Consider the following 15,095-nt stretch of genomic DNA (forward strand, 5'->3'; position numbering starts at 1 on the left):
TACAACTTTCAACCACCACTTAGTATCATTTGATTTTATTATATTAATTATTTACTAAATTAATTAATTTAAGAGGTTTTTAAAACAATTTATTTTAGAGAAATGCTAGCAATACTTTATTTTCAACACTCTCTCACACTCATTTTCTTATTGGTTGAAACATGTGTTTGTCTCTCACTTTGGAAATAGGTTCCACATTAAGTGTTAGGACTCACACATATTTCAACCAATAAGAGAGGTAGTGTTTGAGAGAGTGTTATCAACATTTTTCTTTATTTTATGAATAATTCTATCTAACTTTTTGTGATGGATAGATGAAAATTTGTCATAATATTTTATTAAACAAATTAAATTCAAACTCAAGAAAAACATTATTCCGACCATATAACTTATAGTCTAAATCGATCTTAAAAAAAACTTTATAGTCTAAATCATAAAAACTAAAACGACTTTCAATCCTATTTTAATGCATTTTTATAAATTCAACATAATGCATCTAATGTTATAAATGTTTCAAAAGAGATTTACTCACATATTTGTCTAATCCAAAGACATTAAAGACTATAAAAAACCAACTCACCATCTTAGTTATACATAATTTTGACATACTTTTAAACAAGTTAGGTCTATTTAAAAAAAACAACATATACCTACACACACACACACACACACATATATATATATATATATATATATATATATATATATATATATATATATATATATATATATATATATATATATATATATATATATATATATATATATTAAAAACAAACAATTAGTTAATATATCTTTTTGTTGCATTTTTATATATTTAATTATGTTTGATTATTTTTAAGAAACTACCGTAACAAAATTATATTCTTAAATTTTTTTAAGGAGGGCCTAAAGGCCCAAAGAGCATAACTTAACAATACATTCAAGAAATGATTTTAATCAATTCATTCAAAAGAATGAAAATTACCAAAATAATAATTGACTATCTAATCTGACTACCGATTTCTTTTCCATAAAATATAGTTATAAAATATAATTAATTTTCTTTTAAATATATCAAATTTTCAAATTTAATGAATTCATTGACATTGTAATATAGTTTTACACTGTCATTTAATAAAAAAATAAAAATAAACAGTCTGTTGAAATTTTAAAATAAAAAGGTGATATAATTGAATAGATGATTGTGATTTGTGACTGATAATGTATGATCTATTTTCTCATTTCTTAACCATCCTTGTAATTCTAAGAATTATGAGTTAATATTAATTAATTTAATTAAATGTATATATATAAAAGAAGTACATGCATCCTTAACCAAAATAAAAATAAAGTGCATGCATATTCTAGTAGTAATTAATTTTTTTCAAACATACACGTCATGCATTCAATCATAATAAAACATCTTAAAATAATTATACAAATATAATCTCAGCCACAAAAATAATTATTTTATCTTAATTTTTCATTTTTCTTAAAAAAAAATACAAGAAATTTGTGTAATTGTTTTTTTTGGTGAGAGAAGTGTTTCTCTCTCTAAAATCCATATAAATAGCGTAACTGTAACCAAACGCCGTCACGCTTCTTCGCTCATACTACTAGTAGAGTTTAGTGGTCTCTGTGAGCTTTCACTCTCTCCAGAAGCTTCCGCAGCCACCATTTCTGAGCGAGATAGAGAGAATTGATCACTTAGCGTAACTTTTCACCGGAATAATTCGCCGTTTATTTATCGGAAAATTGAAGATCTCTATTTCCGACGACCTAGATTATTTTTTCTCTATTTTTTGATAATTTTTTCAGTTCCGGTTGATTTAGGGTTTATAGATTTTATTGGAATTGTTTTTATTGATTATGGCTTCGGAAGATGTGAAAACTGGTGAATCAGCTGTGACGAAGATCGTGAATTTGGCGGAAGAAGCGAAGCTCGCTAGAGAAGGAGTTGTTAAAGCTCCTAACTATGCGATTGGTAGCATCTGCAAGTCGCTCGTCGCCGGTGGAGTCGCAGGAGGAGTGTCAGTTCCGTTTTCATTTCTTATTTATATAATTTTTTATTTGTTATTATAATGAAATGATTTATTGGAATTTGGAAGTATTTGCGGTCTGATGTTGATATTCCATTGATTTTATCGAAGTTGTGATTTTTGGTGATTTGAATTGTGTTTTCGAGGAAAGTAGTTTTTTTTGTTTGGATGTTTTGAATCATATGGCTTTTGTATAACTTTTTGTTTTGTTTTGAGTTTGGATTGATTCTGTAAAGTAATTGGGGATTGAGGCGGATAATTATTAATCTGGCTTTTGTAATTGGTGAATTAGTATGGTTATTTTATACATGATCTGTAAATATACTCCAAAAATGATGTTTTGAATGTAAAAGCTTTTGTGAAGTTGTTAGGTTTGGATTTGTTCATATTTACCAATGCTATGACACCTTGACTGTCTTATTTCCTCTGTGTGGTAATAAGAAACTCAAGGACTGGCAATTGGCAAAACTACGACTATTGTTAGGTGGTCATTTATGGGCTCTAGCAGCCCTACAGTGAAATACGTTTTCCCCATCTTATATTTGCTTAGTATACGTCTTCCTCATTTATGGACTGGCAATGGAATACGGCTTCCTCATCTTATATTTGCTTTGTCTGCTTTTGGATATTTTGATCATATCAACTTAAATCTTATTTGCTCTGTATTGGGTTTGGATAGTGGTACAGTGAAGTTTGATTTTAGCTATGAATGTCCTTAGTTTTTTGTATTCTATTTTCGAGCTTTTACATATGCATAAATTACTTGTCTTGTTTCCCTAAATTTGAATGTAACGTAACGTCCATACAGCTACCTGCTATACTGCTGTAACATTGAGAGTTGGCTGCAACATTCCGCTGTCTGCCATTGACTAAATAGCACTTAGGCCATAAAACACGGTGCTTAAAATTAAAGAAATAGAATAGAAGAATTTTCTTTTTTATTTTTAGTGCATGCTTTTGTGAGGAAAAAATTATCTGTGTTGGATTTGGATCACTTGTGAAGAAACACCTCCATTTTTGGGGCTTTGGAATGAAAGTAGATTTGGTTTCTTGTGATTGTATGTGTGTTTTATAAAAATTAACTAAGATTTTCATTCCATTCATATTTGATAGTAATTGTCTTCCTAACTTCGATACATGCTGTGAGTTGCATTTGGATTTCAGTCAGTTGAGAAATAATTAAAATTACATTGACGTGTAGTCCAGTTTTACTGGAAACTATTTCTTTTCGACAATTCCAAAATTCTTTTCGATACATGCTGTGAGTTGCATTTGGATTTCAGTCAGCTGAGAAATAATTAAAATTACATTGACGTGTAGTCCAGTTTTACTGGAAACTATTTCTTTTTGACAATTCCAAAATTCATTTCGGTGTTATGATGAATTCTAATCAAACCAACTAATTTTGTAACTTGCAGATCACGAACAGCAGTTGCTCCGCTCGAGCGAATGAAGATTTTGCTACAGGTTAGTTTGCTTGGTTGTTTATCTTCATATAGCTATCATTTCTTCTTGCTTTTATATGCCGGGACAAAGATTAGTCTGTATATCAGCATGCTTGTCTGCATGTATCCTAATTTCTTTGTATTGCATGTCTCTTGGTCTTGCCATCTGCAGGTCCAGAATCCTCATAACATAAAATACAATGGAACAGTACAAGGCCTAAAATATATATGGAGAACTGAAGGATTCCGTGGACTGTTCAAGGGAAATGGTACTAATTGTGCTCGAATTGTCCCAAATTCTGCTGTGAAGTTCTTCAGTTATGAGCAAGCTTCTAAGTAAGTTTTACTTGTATACAAAATGAGGCACTAATTTTCTTTGTCTAGAATTCTCTTGTGATTCAGGTTCAGTATTATATCATTCAACTTTTAGTGATGGCAAATTGGCTTCTGCAATATTATTTAAACATTTTTCTTTAAGGGCACTGTAGTGGCTAAATTTTTCCAATCATTTCAAACATCCTTCACACATTTATAACTTCTCTCTCCTCTGTTCATTTCCCTGACAATTCTTTCTTATTTTGACAGAGGCATACTGCAACTCTATCAGCAGCAAACTGGAAATGGTATGTTTACCATTTTTTACACTTTGGATAAATTATGCTGGCTTGGATTTTTGTTTTTAAAATTGAGCAAGGGCAATATCAGACTCGATTTGCTCTAGAATTTAAAAAACAGACCGCAATTGCCATGCCTATGTTTTTTATGGCTATGCAAATCTCGACTGTAATTGTGGCCGCATCACCCATTTAATAAAATGATTAATACAATGCTCAAAATTCTTTAATGTTTTCATCTAGCAAGCCAAATACCTAAATAGGGCATATGTCAAGTGCTCAGGAAATAGTAGTTTGTTTAATTTAGAGACAAATTAAAAAAAAGGAACTTTGTAGCAAACTTTTGAGTGATAACAAGTTAGCAACTTAATACAATGTTTGACCACCCAAGAGTATATTTTGTAATATTTGGAAAGAAAAAATGTGTAAGGTACACAAGCATATAATACTGGCACAGTTATGTCCCTGGTATAGGAATAGCTACCATTTAGTAGTACTAATACTCATGAATCATAGATACAGCATCTATGTGCTGTCCATGGGCTAGCCTGAATATTCAATTCAAAACACTAACAGTGTAGAAAGTAAACACTTTTTACACAAATGATTTATTGTTTGTTAAATACATTTTTTCAGTCATCTTTTACGTATAAATAAATTAAACAACTCCAGTTTTTGCTTGACAACACTGGCTGAAATGATCTGTTTATGCTTTAAACTGTAAAATATTTAGATTTAGGTTTTCTTTTTTAAATATTTCTAATTGACCAAGTATATCGCCTTGTACTTTCTGCAGAGGATGCTCAGCTTACCCCTGTTTTACGTCTTGGAGCTGGAGCATGTGCTGGAATAATTGCTATGTCTGCAACTTATCCGATGGATATGGTCCGAGGCAGGATAACTGTACAGGTCTGTTTTTCATTTTAGCAAATGATTGCTTTTGTTGTTGTGGATTAAAAGGGTAGTTGTAATAATAATTGGAGAAAGTATATGTGGTCTCAAAAGTTTGACAGAAAGTTTTTCGCCTCATATTTGCAGACCGAGAAATCCCCTTATCAGTACCGAGGAATGTTCCATGCTTTGACTACTGTGCTTAGGCAAGAAGGTCCACGTGCTTTATATAAAGGCTGGCTTCCTTCAGTTATTGGAGTTGTGAGTAATCTTTCCTGAATATCTCTATTTATGAAGATGATAATTTATAATTATGACCAATAATTCATTATGAAGAAAATGCTTATTTTTTTGGTATAGTTATGTGAACATGTTTAATTTACAATTTTTATGAGAAGTTTTTACTAGAAAGTGATCTTATATTCCTTTTACCTTTTATATTAAGAATATTTACATGCTTGGTCTTGTTTATTTTTTTGAATTTTTTTTTTAACTGTTGGCCTAATAAGTGGGTTGAGCCTTTTGTCAATTCATTTAATTATTTAAAACTGAACCTTTAATTTCTAACAATGGTTGTAGCATGTAGGATTTTAGGAAGGGTGCACCCCTAGGTTCTTTGTTTGTTCGTAGTTGTTTATGGTAGGATCTGTTGGTAGATACTAGATCCCTATTCAATTAGTCATCTTATACCATTGAGCGAAAGACAACTAAGAGCAACATTGAGGTATTTATTTGGATAGTGCCTCACAACTTTATTCGAGGGAAGGCAGATTGCATGATTCCCCACAGGCCCAAAAATGGAAAGCTAATGAATCAACTAGAAAATGGGTAAGCTTTAACACCAGACTTATGATAGTGGTAACAATAATCAGTATTTATAATGAATTGGGTTGAAAAAATATGTAAAATTGTGATCCTAAATGTAGACAACATGTAAATGCATTTGCTATTGGATCTTGGTAGATGTATATCTCATAATTCTGGTGTTAAAGCGAAGCCATTTGCTATTGGATCTTGGTAGATGTATATCATTCTATCTTGCTCATTTCTTTTAGTACTGTTTGGAGAGGAATGCTAAGGACACCCTCATACAGACTCTCTTGAACATACTTAACTTTGTTGGGCCGCATCTATGTTTTTCCAAACCCTTACGTGTTACCCTGTCAAACAAGTTAGTCTTTTTCTATTTTATTTCACGATTATTACTCACATGCCATGCTGTCCACTTCCCATTACCCTGCCTGATCCCTCACCAGCCACAAAATGCGAATGACACAAATGTCTCCATCGGTTTCTCAACTTTAGCCAACGCAGAGGGTCCATCATGGAAGATCAAGTGGGATATACATGGGGGTTGTATGATAAAGTGGAGTTGTTGGGGTTTTTTATGAGAAGTTTAAAACATGTTTAGTTTCCAATTGTTCCATTCCACCAAGTAATGTGACATCCGGGGATGTAATTCTCAAGATCATATGAGGAAGTCGAGGAGCAAAACACTGTTTCAGCCACTGCATTTTGTTGGCAGAGAAGATCAGAAAAGTCGATATGGACCCGGTGGTGGTTTTGTCATCTGTACATAGTTAAGAATTTAGAAATAGAATAGTTTGTCTTTTCTTTTTCATTTTATGATTTTTAGAAGGGGAAATTTCAAAAACAAAATAAAAGTAATGTAATACCACATGTTCATACCAGAAGCAGAGGCATTCAAGATTTGAAGTGGATGGTGGTTTTTCTGACCAATATTGGTGCAGTTAAAATTAAATTATGAGAGATGATCGCCTGAAAGGTTACTGTTTTGCAATGTTCTTTGCATGGTTTATAATTATAGTTATAATTGACTGTTATTGTAATTCTGCACAGAAACAAGGTCTCTTTTTTGGTGCTTCTGTTAAATTGATATTCTCTTCCTCTCTTCCGCAGGTTCCTTATGTTGGTCTCAACTTTGCTGTCTACGAGTCTCTGAAAGATTGGTTGATTAAATCTAGACCATTTGGTCTAGTCCAAGATTCTGAGTTGAGTGTGACAACACGCTTGGCTTGTGGTGCTGCTGCCGGAACCATTGGACAAACTGTCGCTTACCCTCTTGATGTCATTCGTCGAAGAATGCAGATGACCGGTTGGCACAATGCTGCTTCTGTTATAACTGGAGATGGAAGAGGCAAAGCCCCACTTGAATATAGTGGAATGATTGATGCATTTAGGAAAACTGTTCGTCACGAGGGATTCGGTGCATTATACAAGGGTCTGGTGCCCAATTCTGTAAAGGTCAGTCTTCATCTAACAGTCATGATCAATTCTGGAAAAATCATATCTACTTTTTTTTTTGGTCTGAATAGGAAGGCTAGCCTCGTCTCTTTGCGAAGATACCACTATTTCTATCATCTCTGGAAAATATGAGACACTTAAATTTTAACATTTTTTAACTCGTTGCTGTGCAGGTGGTCCCATCCATAGCACTTGCGTTTGTATCATATGAGATGGTGAAGGACATTTTAGGAGTGGAGATCAGAATATCAGACTAAAGTTCGATAGCCACATATTATTCGTTTACCTGGTGTGGTTTTCTCTTTTTTTGACAGGCAAGGGAATGGTGTAGAGATGGTAACTTAAAGTTGTTTCCTTGTTTTTCATCTCTCCAAGGATGAGTTTAGAACTACTCTAGAGTTAGTGTCTATAAATTGATTCCCTTGTTCCTATTTGTTTTCTTTGCAAACATGCTGTAGTTTTCAGCTTCTTATTCATGTTCCATGTCAATAAGTGTTGTGGAAAAACAATGCAAGGACATATTTGCCTAGCTTTCTACACTAGTTAAGAAAGCAGTTTTCCTAGTGGAATCTAATGTGACTGATATATTTTTATCTACTATCTCCAAAAATAATATGTTTGAAATAAATGTGCTAAATATTTGCGACGATGATAACCATTCTAGTGTAACCGAATCTGCTCATGGTTCATTACTTATAATGATAACAGGCATTAAACTGTATCTCTCCTTCATGTCTAGACTAACAAATGACATGTTTGGTATATTGATTGTAAGATGAATGACAACTGAAATGTAAAATGCCGGATGGCAACTTTGGGTCCAAGAGCTGACTCCATCCGTCCTGATAACATATTTGGTCAATCACTGGTATTGTTTCAGGTAGTTAGGGTGTGCAACCTACTCATGTTGGTTACCGCGAGACTTTTCATTACCCTCATATCCTTCCCTTCTCCATCTTTCCCTTTTTTGGTAGGTAGACAATAACTACTAAGAATTTTTGATTATGAACCACATTTAATTTAATAATATTGACATTTGTTTGTTGAGTCGAAGTGTACAAAACTTTATCTCAATATTTATTTGTTTTTTTTAACCAAAGAACTTTTGCATTAATTTAAAAAACAAATACGGACAAGGCGATTGTTTGGATCCAGCCCACACAAAACTATCAAGCTCAAACACAACCTCTATATCTAAGATGTTGTTCATTATTTTAGTTTTAACTAAAATATTGCTGAAGCAAACGTCATTTCTGAACTTTCAAACTCCATATAATGTTTCAGCATCTAAAATATTGCCGAAGCAAACGTCATTTCTGAACTTTCAAACTCCATATAATGTTTCAGCAGCTAACTTAAGGATGTATGCTTTCCATCCTTTATAACTCAACACAAGCCAGCTCAATTCCTCATTCCACTCCTTCGGATTACGTACTACCTTTATCAAGTTTAACACTTTCCTCCATGTATTATTCAACTCAATGCAACCAAAAAAGAGATGGTTGATAGTCTCAACATTCGTACAGAAGCAACACTGAGCATTAGTAACAATACCGAAGCGGCAAACTCACTCATTTGTGGGAAATTTATCGTGACAAGCAAATCAAAGGACCATCAAGGCGGTAAAGTCTCTTCTTTGTGGGCAACTTACCGTGACAAGCAAACTAAAGGACCATCAAGGCACGGGGTCTTGCAACATTTCCATTAAAAAGCTTCTTCCAACTCACCTGCATAATTTTAGCAGTACACAATTTAGAATAAATCATCTTCATGGAGAATTTCTTCTTTTCCATCATGCTATCCCATTCACTCCTCACGCTATCTCTTTGGTGCATAATTTATTTTATAATTCAAGAGTAATTTTCCTCAATATTTATTTGTTGAGTTGGATTGTGCATACTTATTGTACTATTTTTCAATATTAATATATCGTGTTTAAAATTTTTTTCACGTGTTTAGAGAGAGAAAGTTCTCCTTCTCTCTAAACTTAGCGTGGATTCCTTTCTCTCCCTTCCCTTGTTTTCTAGGGTTTGTGGCTTGCTTTTCCCAGATTTTTCTGGAATTTCCCCCAATTCTTTTTGGCTTTCTAGTAATCGGTGTTACCTTGGGGTCTTTTCTCTAGAGAATGGATCTTCAATTTTTCGTTGATTGTTTCTGTGAGCTGGGTCAGATGGATAGATGGAAGGACATCAAATTTTCAGAGGAGGGGGTAATAGCGGAGCCAGAGGAGGTTTGCGCGGAACAGTTGTTTCAGCGGACCCTTGCCGAAATTTTTTTGACGGAGAGTAGTTTTAATGTCAGAGCTTTTAAGAGCACGATGCTGAACGTATGGAAGTTGAAGAATACTATGGAGATACAAAATCTGAGAAAAAACCCGTTCCTTTTCAAGTTTACTACGAAAAGGGATATGAAGTATATCTTGAAGAGCGGACCTTGGAGCTTTGACAGAGTCTTGCTGATTCTGGAAAGGGTATGAGGGGAAGAACAACCCTCAGAGTTAAACATGTATTTTGGTACTTTCTGGCTAAGAATATACGAGCTTCCTCTAATGTTAAGATCTGAAGCGATGGCGAGCAAATTAAGAAATATCATTGGAGAGTTTGTGGACATGGACCATAAGGAAGGCCACTGAAATGGCAGATTTCTTAGAATAAAAGTGAAGCTGGATCTGAAGAAACCCCTTAAGAGAGGAACAATGGTGAAATTTAAAGAAAAAACATGAGAGTCCACTTCAAATATGAGAGGTTATCCACTTTCTGTTTTGTGTGTGGTCGTGTTGGCGAGCAAATTAAGAAATATCATTGGAGAGTTTGTGGACATGGACCATAAGGAAGGCCACTGAAATGGCAGATTTCTTAGAATAAAAGTGAAGCTGGATCTGAAGAAACCCCTTAAGAGAGGAACAATGGTGAAATTTAAAGAAAAAACATGAGAGTCCACTTCAAATATGAGAGGTTATCCACTTTCTGTTTTGTGTGTGGTCGTGTTGGGCACCAGCTGAAGGATTGTGAGATATTAGAAGAGCTGAATGAAGAAGGTTTTGAAGAAATTGAGGAACAAAAGCTTTCTTTTGGCCAATGGTTGCGAGCTTTTCCCTTACCAAAGATAATTGAAGACCAAAAGAAGATGGATACTAGTTCTGGAAGTTGCAGTAAAAATTTGTTTAATGCTTCGTCTGGGCAAAATAGATTTGAATTAAAAGTAAAGGAGAAAGTTGAAGAACCAGAAGTTCAACAACAAAAGAGAGGAGAAGGGCCAAAGAAAGCTTCAAGAGGAATGAAACTAGAAGAGAGGAACATTAGATATTGAAAAGCTGGCGGAGTCGTTAGGAGCAGTGATGTTAACAACAAAGATAGTGGGGTGATAAGTGCAAAAATGTACTTATTTTGTATATATGTTTTGTTGCACTTATCGATACTTTTTGTTAATACCGTTTGAATAATACTCCGTTTTGTGTATAAATACGTATACTTTGTGAATAGATGTATTTTCATATACTTTTATACTTTTTGATAGTTTTCTATTCATTTTGTAGGTATTAAGGCGTATTTGGAGCATGAGCAATAACGTGTCGAAGACACGGCTTCAAACGAGCATTTTTTAGCAACGAAACCAACTCGTCAACGAATAAAGCTCAAAACCAAAGAATAATAAATCACCAATTTGGTTGATATGTCGTCATTGTTAGACGATAAATTTAATAAGTTTTCTAACGCTTCGAACCAGACGCAAATCGGAGTTACGGTTCTCAAGTTACGTCATTTTTACTAAAAGCTGTTTTTTCATGACAGCAGGTTGGGCGCGATGCGCGCTGTACAGAACTCAAAATTGCATAAATAGGCGAAAATCAGATTTTTTAGGTTATGTTTTGGGTATTTTTGAACCCCAACTCATCCTAGGTCATTTTTGGGTAGATTTAGCTTGGAAACACCATTGGAGCTTGTAATCGGATGATCGGAGGTCGAATTTCTCATCGATTGGTGTTGACAAACCAAGAAATGTTTGGTTCCTCTTCTTCTCTTCTTTTTGTATTTCTATTTTGGTGAGTTTGTATGTAAATTACTCTAAACCCATGGATGTTTGTTGCTTTTTCAACTAGTTGTATAAAGTTTGCTTTATAAATCTTAATCGGTGTTGTTGGAAACAAAGTAGGGCAAAGGAAGAAACAAACAACTTGGTACCAGAGGTGGTGTTGGAAACCCAACACCGCCTACAACAATGAAACTTGTTAGTTGGAACTATAGGAATTTATGGAGTCCCCACAAAGTAGGGCAAAGGAAGAATTAAACAACTTGGTACCAGAGGTGGTGTTGGAAACCCAACACCGCCTACAACAATGAAACTTGTTAGTTGGAACTATAGGAATTTATGGAGTCCCCGTGTAGTTCAAGCCTTTTCAAGGCTTACCCGAAAAGAAAATCCCTCTCTTATCTTTGTGATGGAACCCCGTCTCAAGGATCATGAGATTGTACCGTTAAACAAAATTGTGGCTATGATAATGCATTCTCAATGGCGTATCGGGGTGAAGGTAGAGCGCGCACATGAGGTATTGCGATGATGTGCAGATACTCTTTAAAGGTTACATTCATCAACTTCTCCAATAACCATATAAATGTATAGATTATTGATGATGAAGGAGATTATCCGTGGATGTTAACTAGGGATGTATGGTTTTCCAGAAGATGGTAATAAAAGGAAGACTTGGCAATTGTTGAAACGGTTGAAGGTGAATAGAAATGTGAGATGGTTGTGTGTGGGGGATTAAATGATATCATGGTCGAGAATGAGAAGATTGGGGGATTAGCAGGACTGTTAGTCAATTGAACTGGGGCAGAGAGATTGTGGCTGAGTGTGGTTTACAAGATATGGGTTTCGACGACTACCCGTTTACGTGGACTAATGGGTGACAGGGGAAGAACAATACTCAATACAAATTGGATAGAGTTTTTGCTAGTGAGGCCTGTTTTACGAGATTTCATCCTATCAAGGTGACACGTCTTTTGCGTTTTGGCTCCTATCACACAGAGATTAAAGTAGTTTTGGAGGGTGAATCGAGTGAAGAATAAAATAAAAATAGGTATATTTTCAGGTTTGAAGATATATGGGTGAGGGATGAAAGACATGAGGGCTTGGTGAAACAGAATTGGAGGGGGAGTGGTGTAGGAACATTTGCAAGGATCTCATCAAAATTGAAGAGATGTTGAAGGAGGATGCTAGCCGGGACAGTAGTGAGGACAATTTAAGGAAGTATAAAGCACTTGAGACTCAAAGGCAAAATATTTTGAAGGTGGAAGAGGTTATGCGGAGGCAGCGAAGTAGGGCTCTATGGCTACAGGAAGGTGATAAAAATACAATTTTTTTGCATGGAAAGGCGGATCAAAGGATAAGGGTCAACAAAATTAGTAAGCTGAAGGATGATGATGGCCGATGGTGGAGAGGAAGAATGCATTGCGAGAGAATTCTTACTAGGTACTTCAAAGATATTTTCTCATCCTCAAATCCGAGTGATATTAGGGATAACTGCTTGGTAGTGAAGGATAAACTCAGTGTGGATAATAAAGTTTGATGTGGGAGAGACTTTATAGAGACAGAAGTTAAGGAAGAGCTTTTTCAGATGCACCCTTTGAAATCCCTAAGACCAGATGGGCTTCCTAGTCTCTTCTTTCAAAAATACTAACATGAGGTGGGTAAGGAGGTGAAGAAGATGGTTCTTGATGTCCTTAATGGTGAGTAGGACCCGACAAAGATGAATAAAACCTTCATTGTTCTCATCCATAAGTGTAAAATCCTAAAGTCTTCGAGAGAGTATAGACCAATTAGCTTGTGCAATATGGTGATGAAGATTGTGTCAAAATCGATTGCGAATAGGATGAAAGAGGTTCTTCTTGGAATCATTGATGAAGAGCAGAGCGCCTTTGTGAAAGGGATATTGATCAACGACAATGCCTTAGTAGCGATGGAGTGTTTTCATTAGATGAAGAAGAAGACCAAGGGAAAAAAGGTGTTATGGCTTTTAAGTTGGATATGGCGTAAGCATATGATAGAGTAGAGTGAAGTTTTGTTGTAGGGGTTCTTGAATCTATGGGTTTTTCAGAGAATTTTGTGAAGTTGATCCATACTTGAATCTCTATAGTGTCATTCTAAATCCTGTTAAATGGATGCCCTAGTAACTCTTTTATTCTGGAGAGAGGACTCCGTCAAGGAGATCCTTTATCCTCTGACCTGTTTGTTATGTGTGCAGATGTTTTTTTCTGGTTTGATCAAGGAAGCTGCCGGTAACCAAACCATTCATGGCATCCGTGTTGCTATAAGAGCTCCATATATTTCTTATTTGTTCTTTGTGGATGACAACATTTTGTTCTCAAGAGCTAATCCAAAGGAATGTGGGAAAATTCTTGAGATCCTTGCTTTTGATATCAGAGAGCTTCGGGCCAGATGGTTAACATTGACAAGTCAGAAGCTCATTCAGTCGAAATGTGCGGGAAGAAGTCATACAAATGATCCATAATAGGATGAGTGCAAAGACTGTTGTATCTCATTCGAGGTATTTGGGTTTTCCAATTATGATTGGAAGATCCAAGAAGACGGTGTTTTTGCTTGTGGTGGAACGCATTTGGAAGAAGGTCAAAGGTTGGAAGGAAAGTTTCCTCTCAAGAGCTGGGAAAGAAGTCCTCATTAAAGTTATGGAGCAGGTTATTTCTTCTTATATTATGAGCTGTTACAAAATTCCAACTGAAGTGTGTCATAAAATAGAGAGGATTCTAGCTAGATTCTGGTGGGGTGCAAAGGATGGAGAAAGGAAGATCCACTGGTTGAGTTGGGAAAATCGGGCGAAAGCAAAGTGTTTGGGTTGAATTAGTTTTAGGGGGATTGCGGACCTTAATTTGAGTCTCCTGGGGAAGCACTTCTAAAGGCTCCAAAGCGATGAATGATCTCTGTTGGGGAGAGTTTGGAAGAGTATATATTTTCCTAATTGCAATATACTCGAGGTAAAAGTGGGTTTTTCTCCAAGCTACGCTCGAAGGAGTGTGTTTGCTCCGAAGGATTTGGTGATGGAAGGGACTAGGTGGAGAATTGGCGATGGGTCTAAGGTTTCTGTGTAGAAGGACAACTGGATTCCAAGTAACAGTGGTTTTAAATGTCTCAGTGATCCCAAAGGTATGGACTTAGGTATCAAAGTCTTTGATCTAATTATTCATGAATTGGGTTGCTGGAATAGAGAATTAGTGGAAAATATCTTCAGCCTAGGGGAGGAAAAATAAATCATGAGCATTCCTTTGTCATTGAGCAGATTGGTTGATGAGAAGATTTGGCATGGCAAACCGGATGGAGCTTACTCGGTTAAATCTGCTTACAAACTACTTACTAGTAAATTTGCTTCCAGCAGGAGTGGTTCTTTGGTTCAGACTCAAATTAGCTTTTGGAAGAAGCTATCGCATTCCCATTCATGTTCGAATCAAGAACTTTATGTGGAGACTGTGCAGGAATATCCTCCCAGTTAAAGGTAATTTTCTTAAAAGAGGGTGTGGAATTGAGACTTTATGCCCGTTCTGCAGTGATTGCCCTGAATCTACCCAACACATTTTTCTGCATTTTCATGTTGCGAAGTTAGTTTGCTTTGCTTTGCTGATGGGGATAAGGATTCCTGGAAATTTGGCTTTAATTGATTGGGTGGCGGAATCAATTTCGGACAGTCTTGAACCTTCTTTGGAACCGATTGTGTGCACCACTTTGTGAAAACTTTGGAATGCTAGGAACTCTAAGGTTTTTGATAATAAGGAAGTCGAACCAAAGAACACTGCGCTGGAAGCTATGGAGTATACCAAAGAGTTCATTAGGACTGTGGTGGGGGCATGTTG

General features: G+C 35.5%; 1 protein-coding gene across 1 annotated transcript; it reads left to right on the plus strand.

The window, feature by feature from the left end:
* Window positions 1–1,568: 1,568 nt before the first annotated feature.
* LOC131616552 (mitochondrial adenine nucleotide transporter ADNT1-like) lies at window positions 1,569–7,831 on the plus strand. The gene is made up of 8 exons (XM_058887915.1): window positions 1,569–2,012; window positions 3,440–3,488; window positions 3,639–3,802; window positions 4,052–4,089; window positions 4,877–4,989; window positions 5,119–5,232; window positions 6,892–7,236; window positions 7,410–7,831. The coding sequence occupies exons 1-8, from the start codon at window positions 1,852–1,854 to the stop codon at window positions 7,491–7,493; spliced, it is 1,068 nt and encodes a 355-aa protein (XP_058743898.1). The 5' UTR covers window positions 1,569–1,851; the 3' UTR covers window positions 7,494–7,831.
* Window positions 7,832–15,095: the final 7,264 nt, after the last annotated feature.

Source organism: Vicia villosa, linkage group LG7 (genome assembly GCF_029867415.1).
Source record: "Vicia villosa cultivar HV-30 ecotype Madison, WI linkage group LG7, Vvil1.0, whole genome shotgun sequence".
In the NCBI taxonomy this organism is placed as follows: Eukaryota; Viridiplantae; Streptophyta; class Magnoliopsida; order Fabales; family Fabaceae; genus Vicia; species Vicia villosa.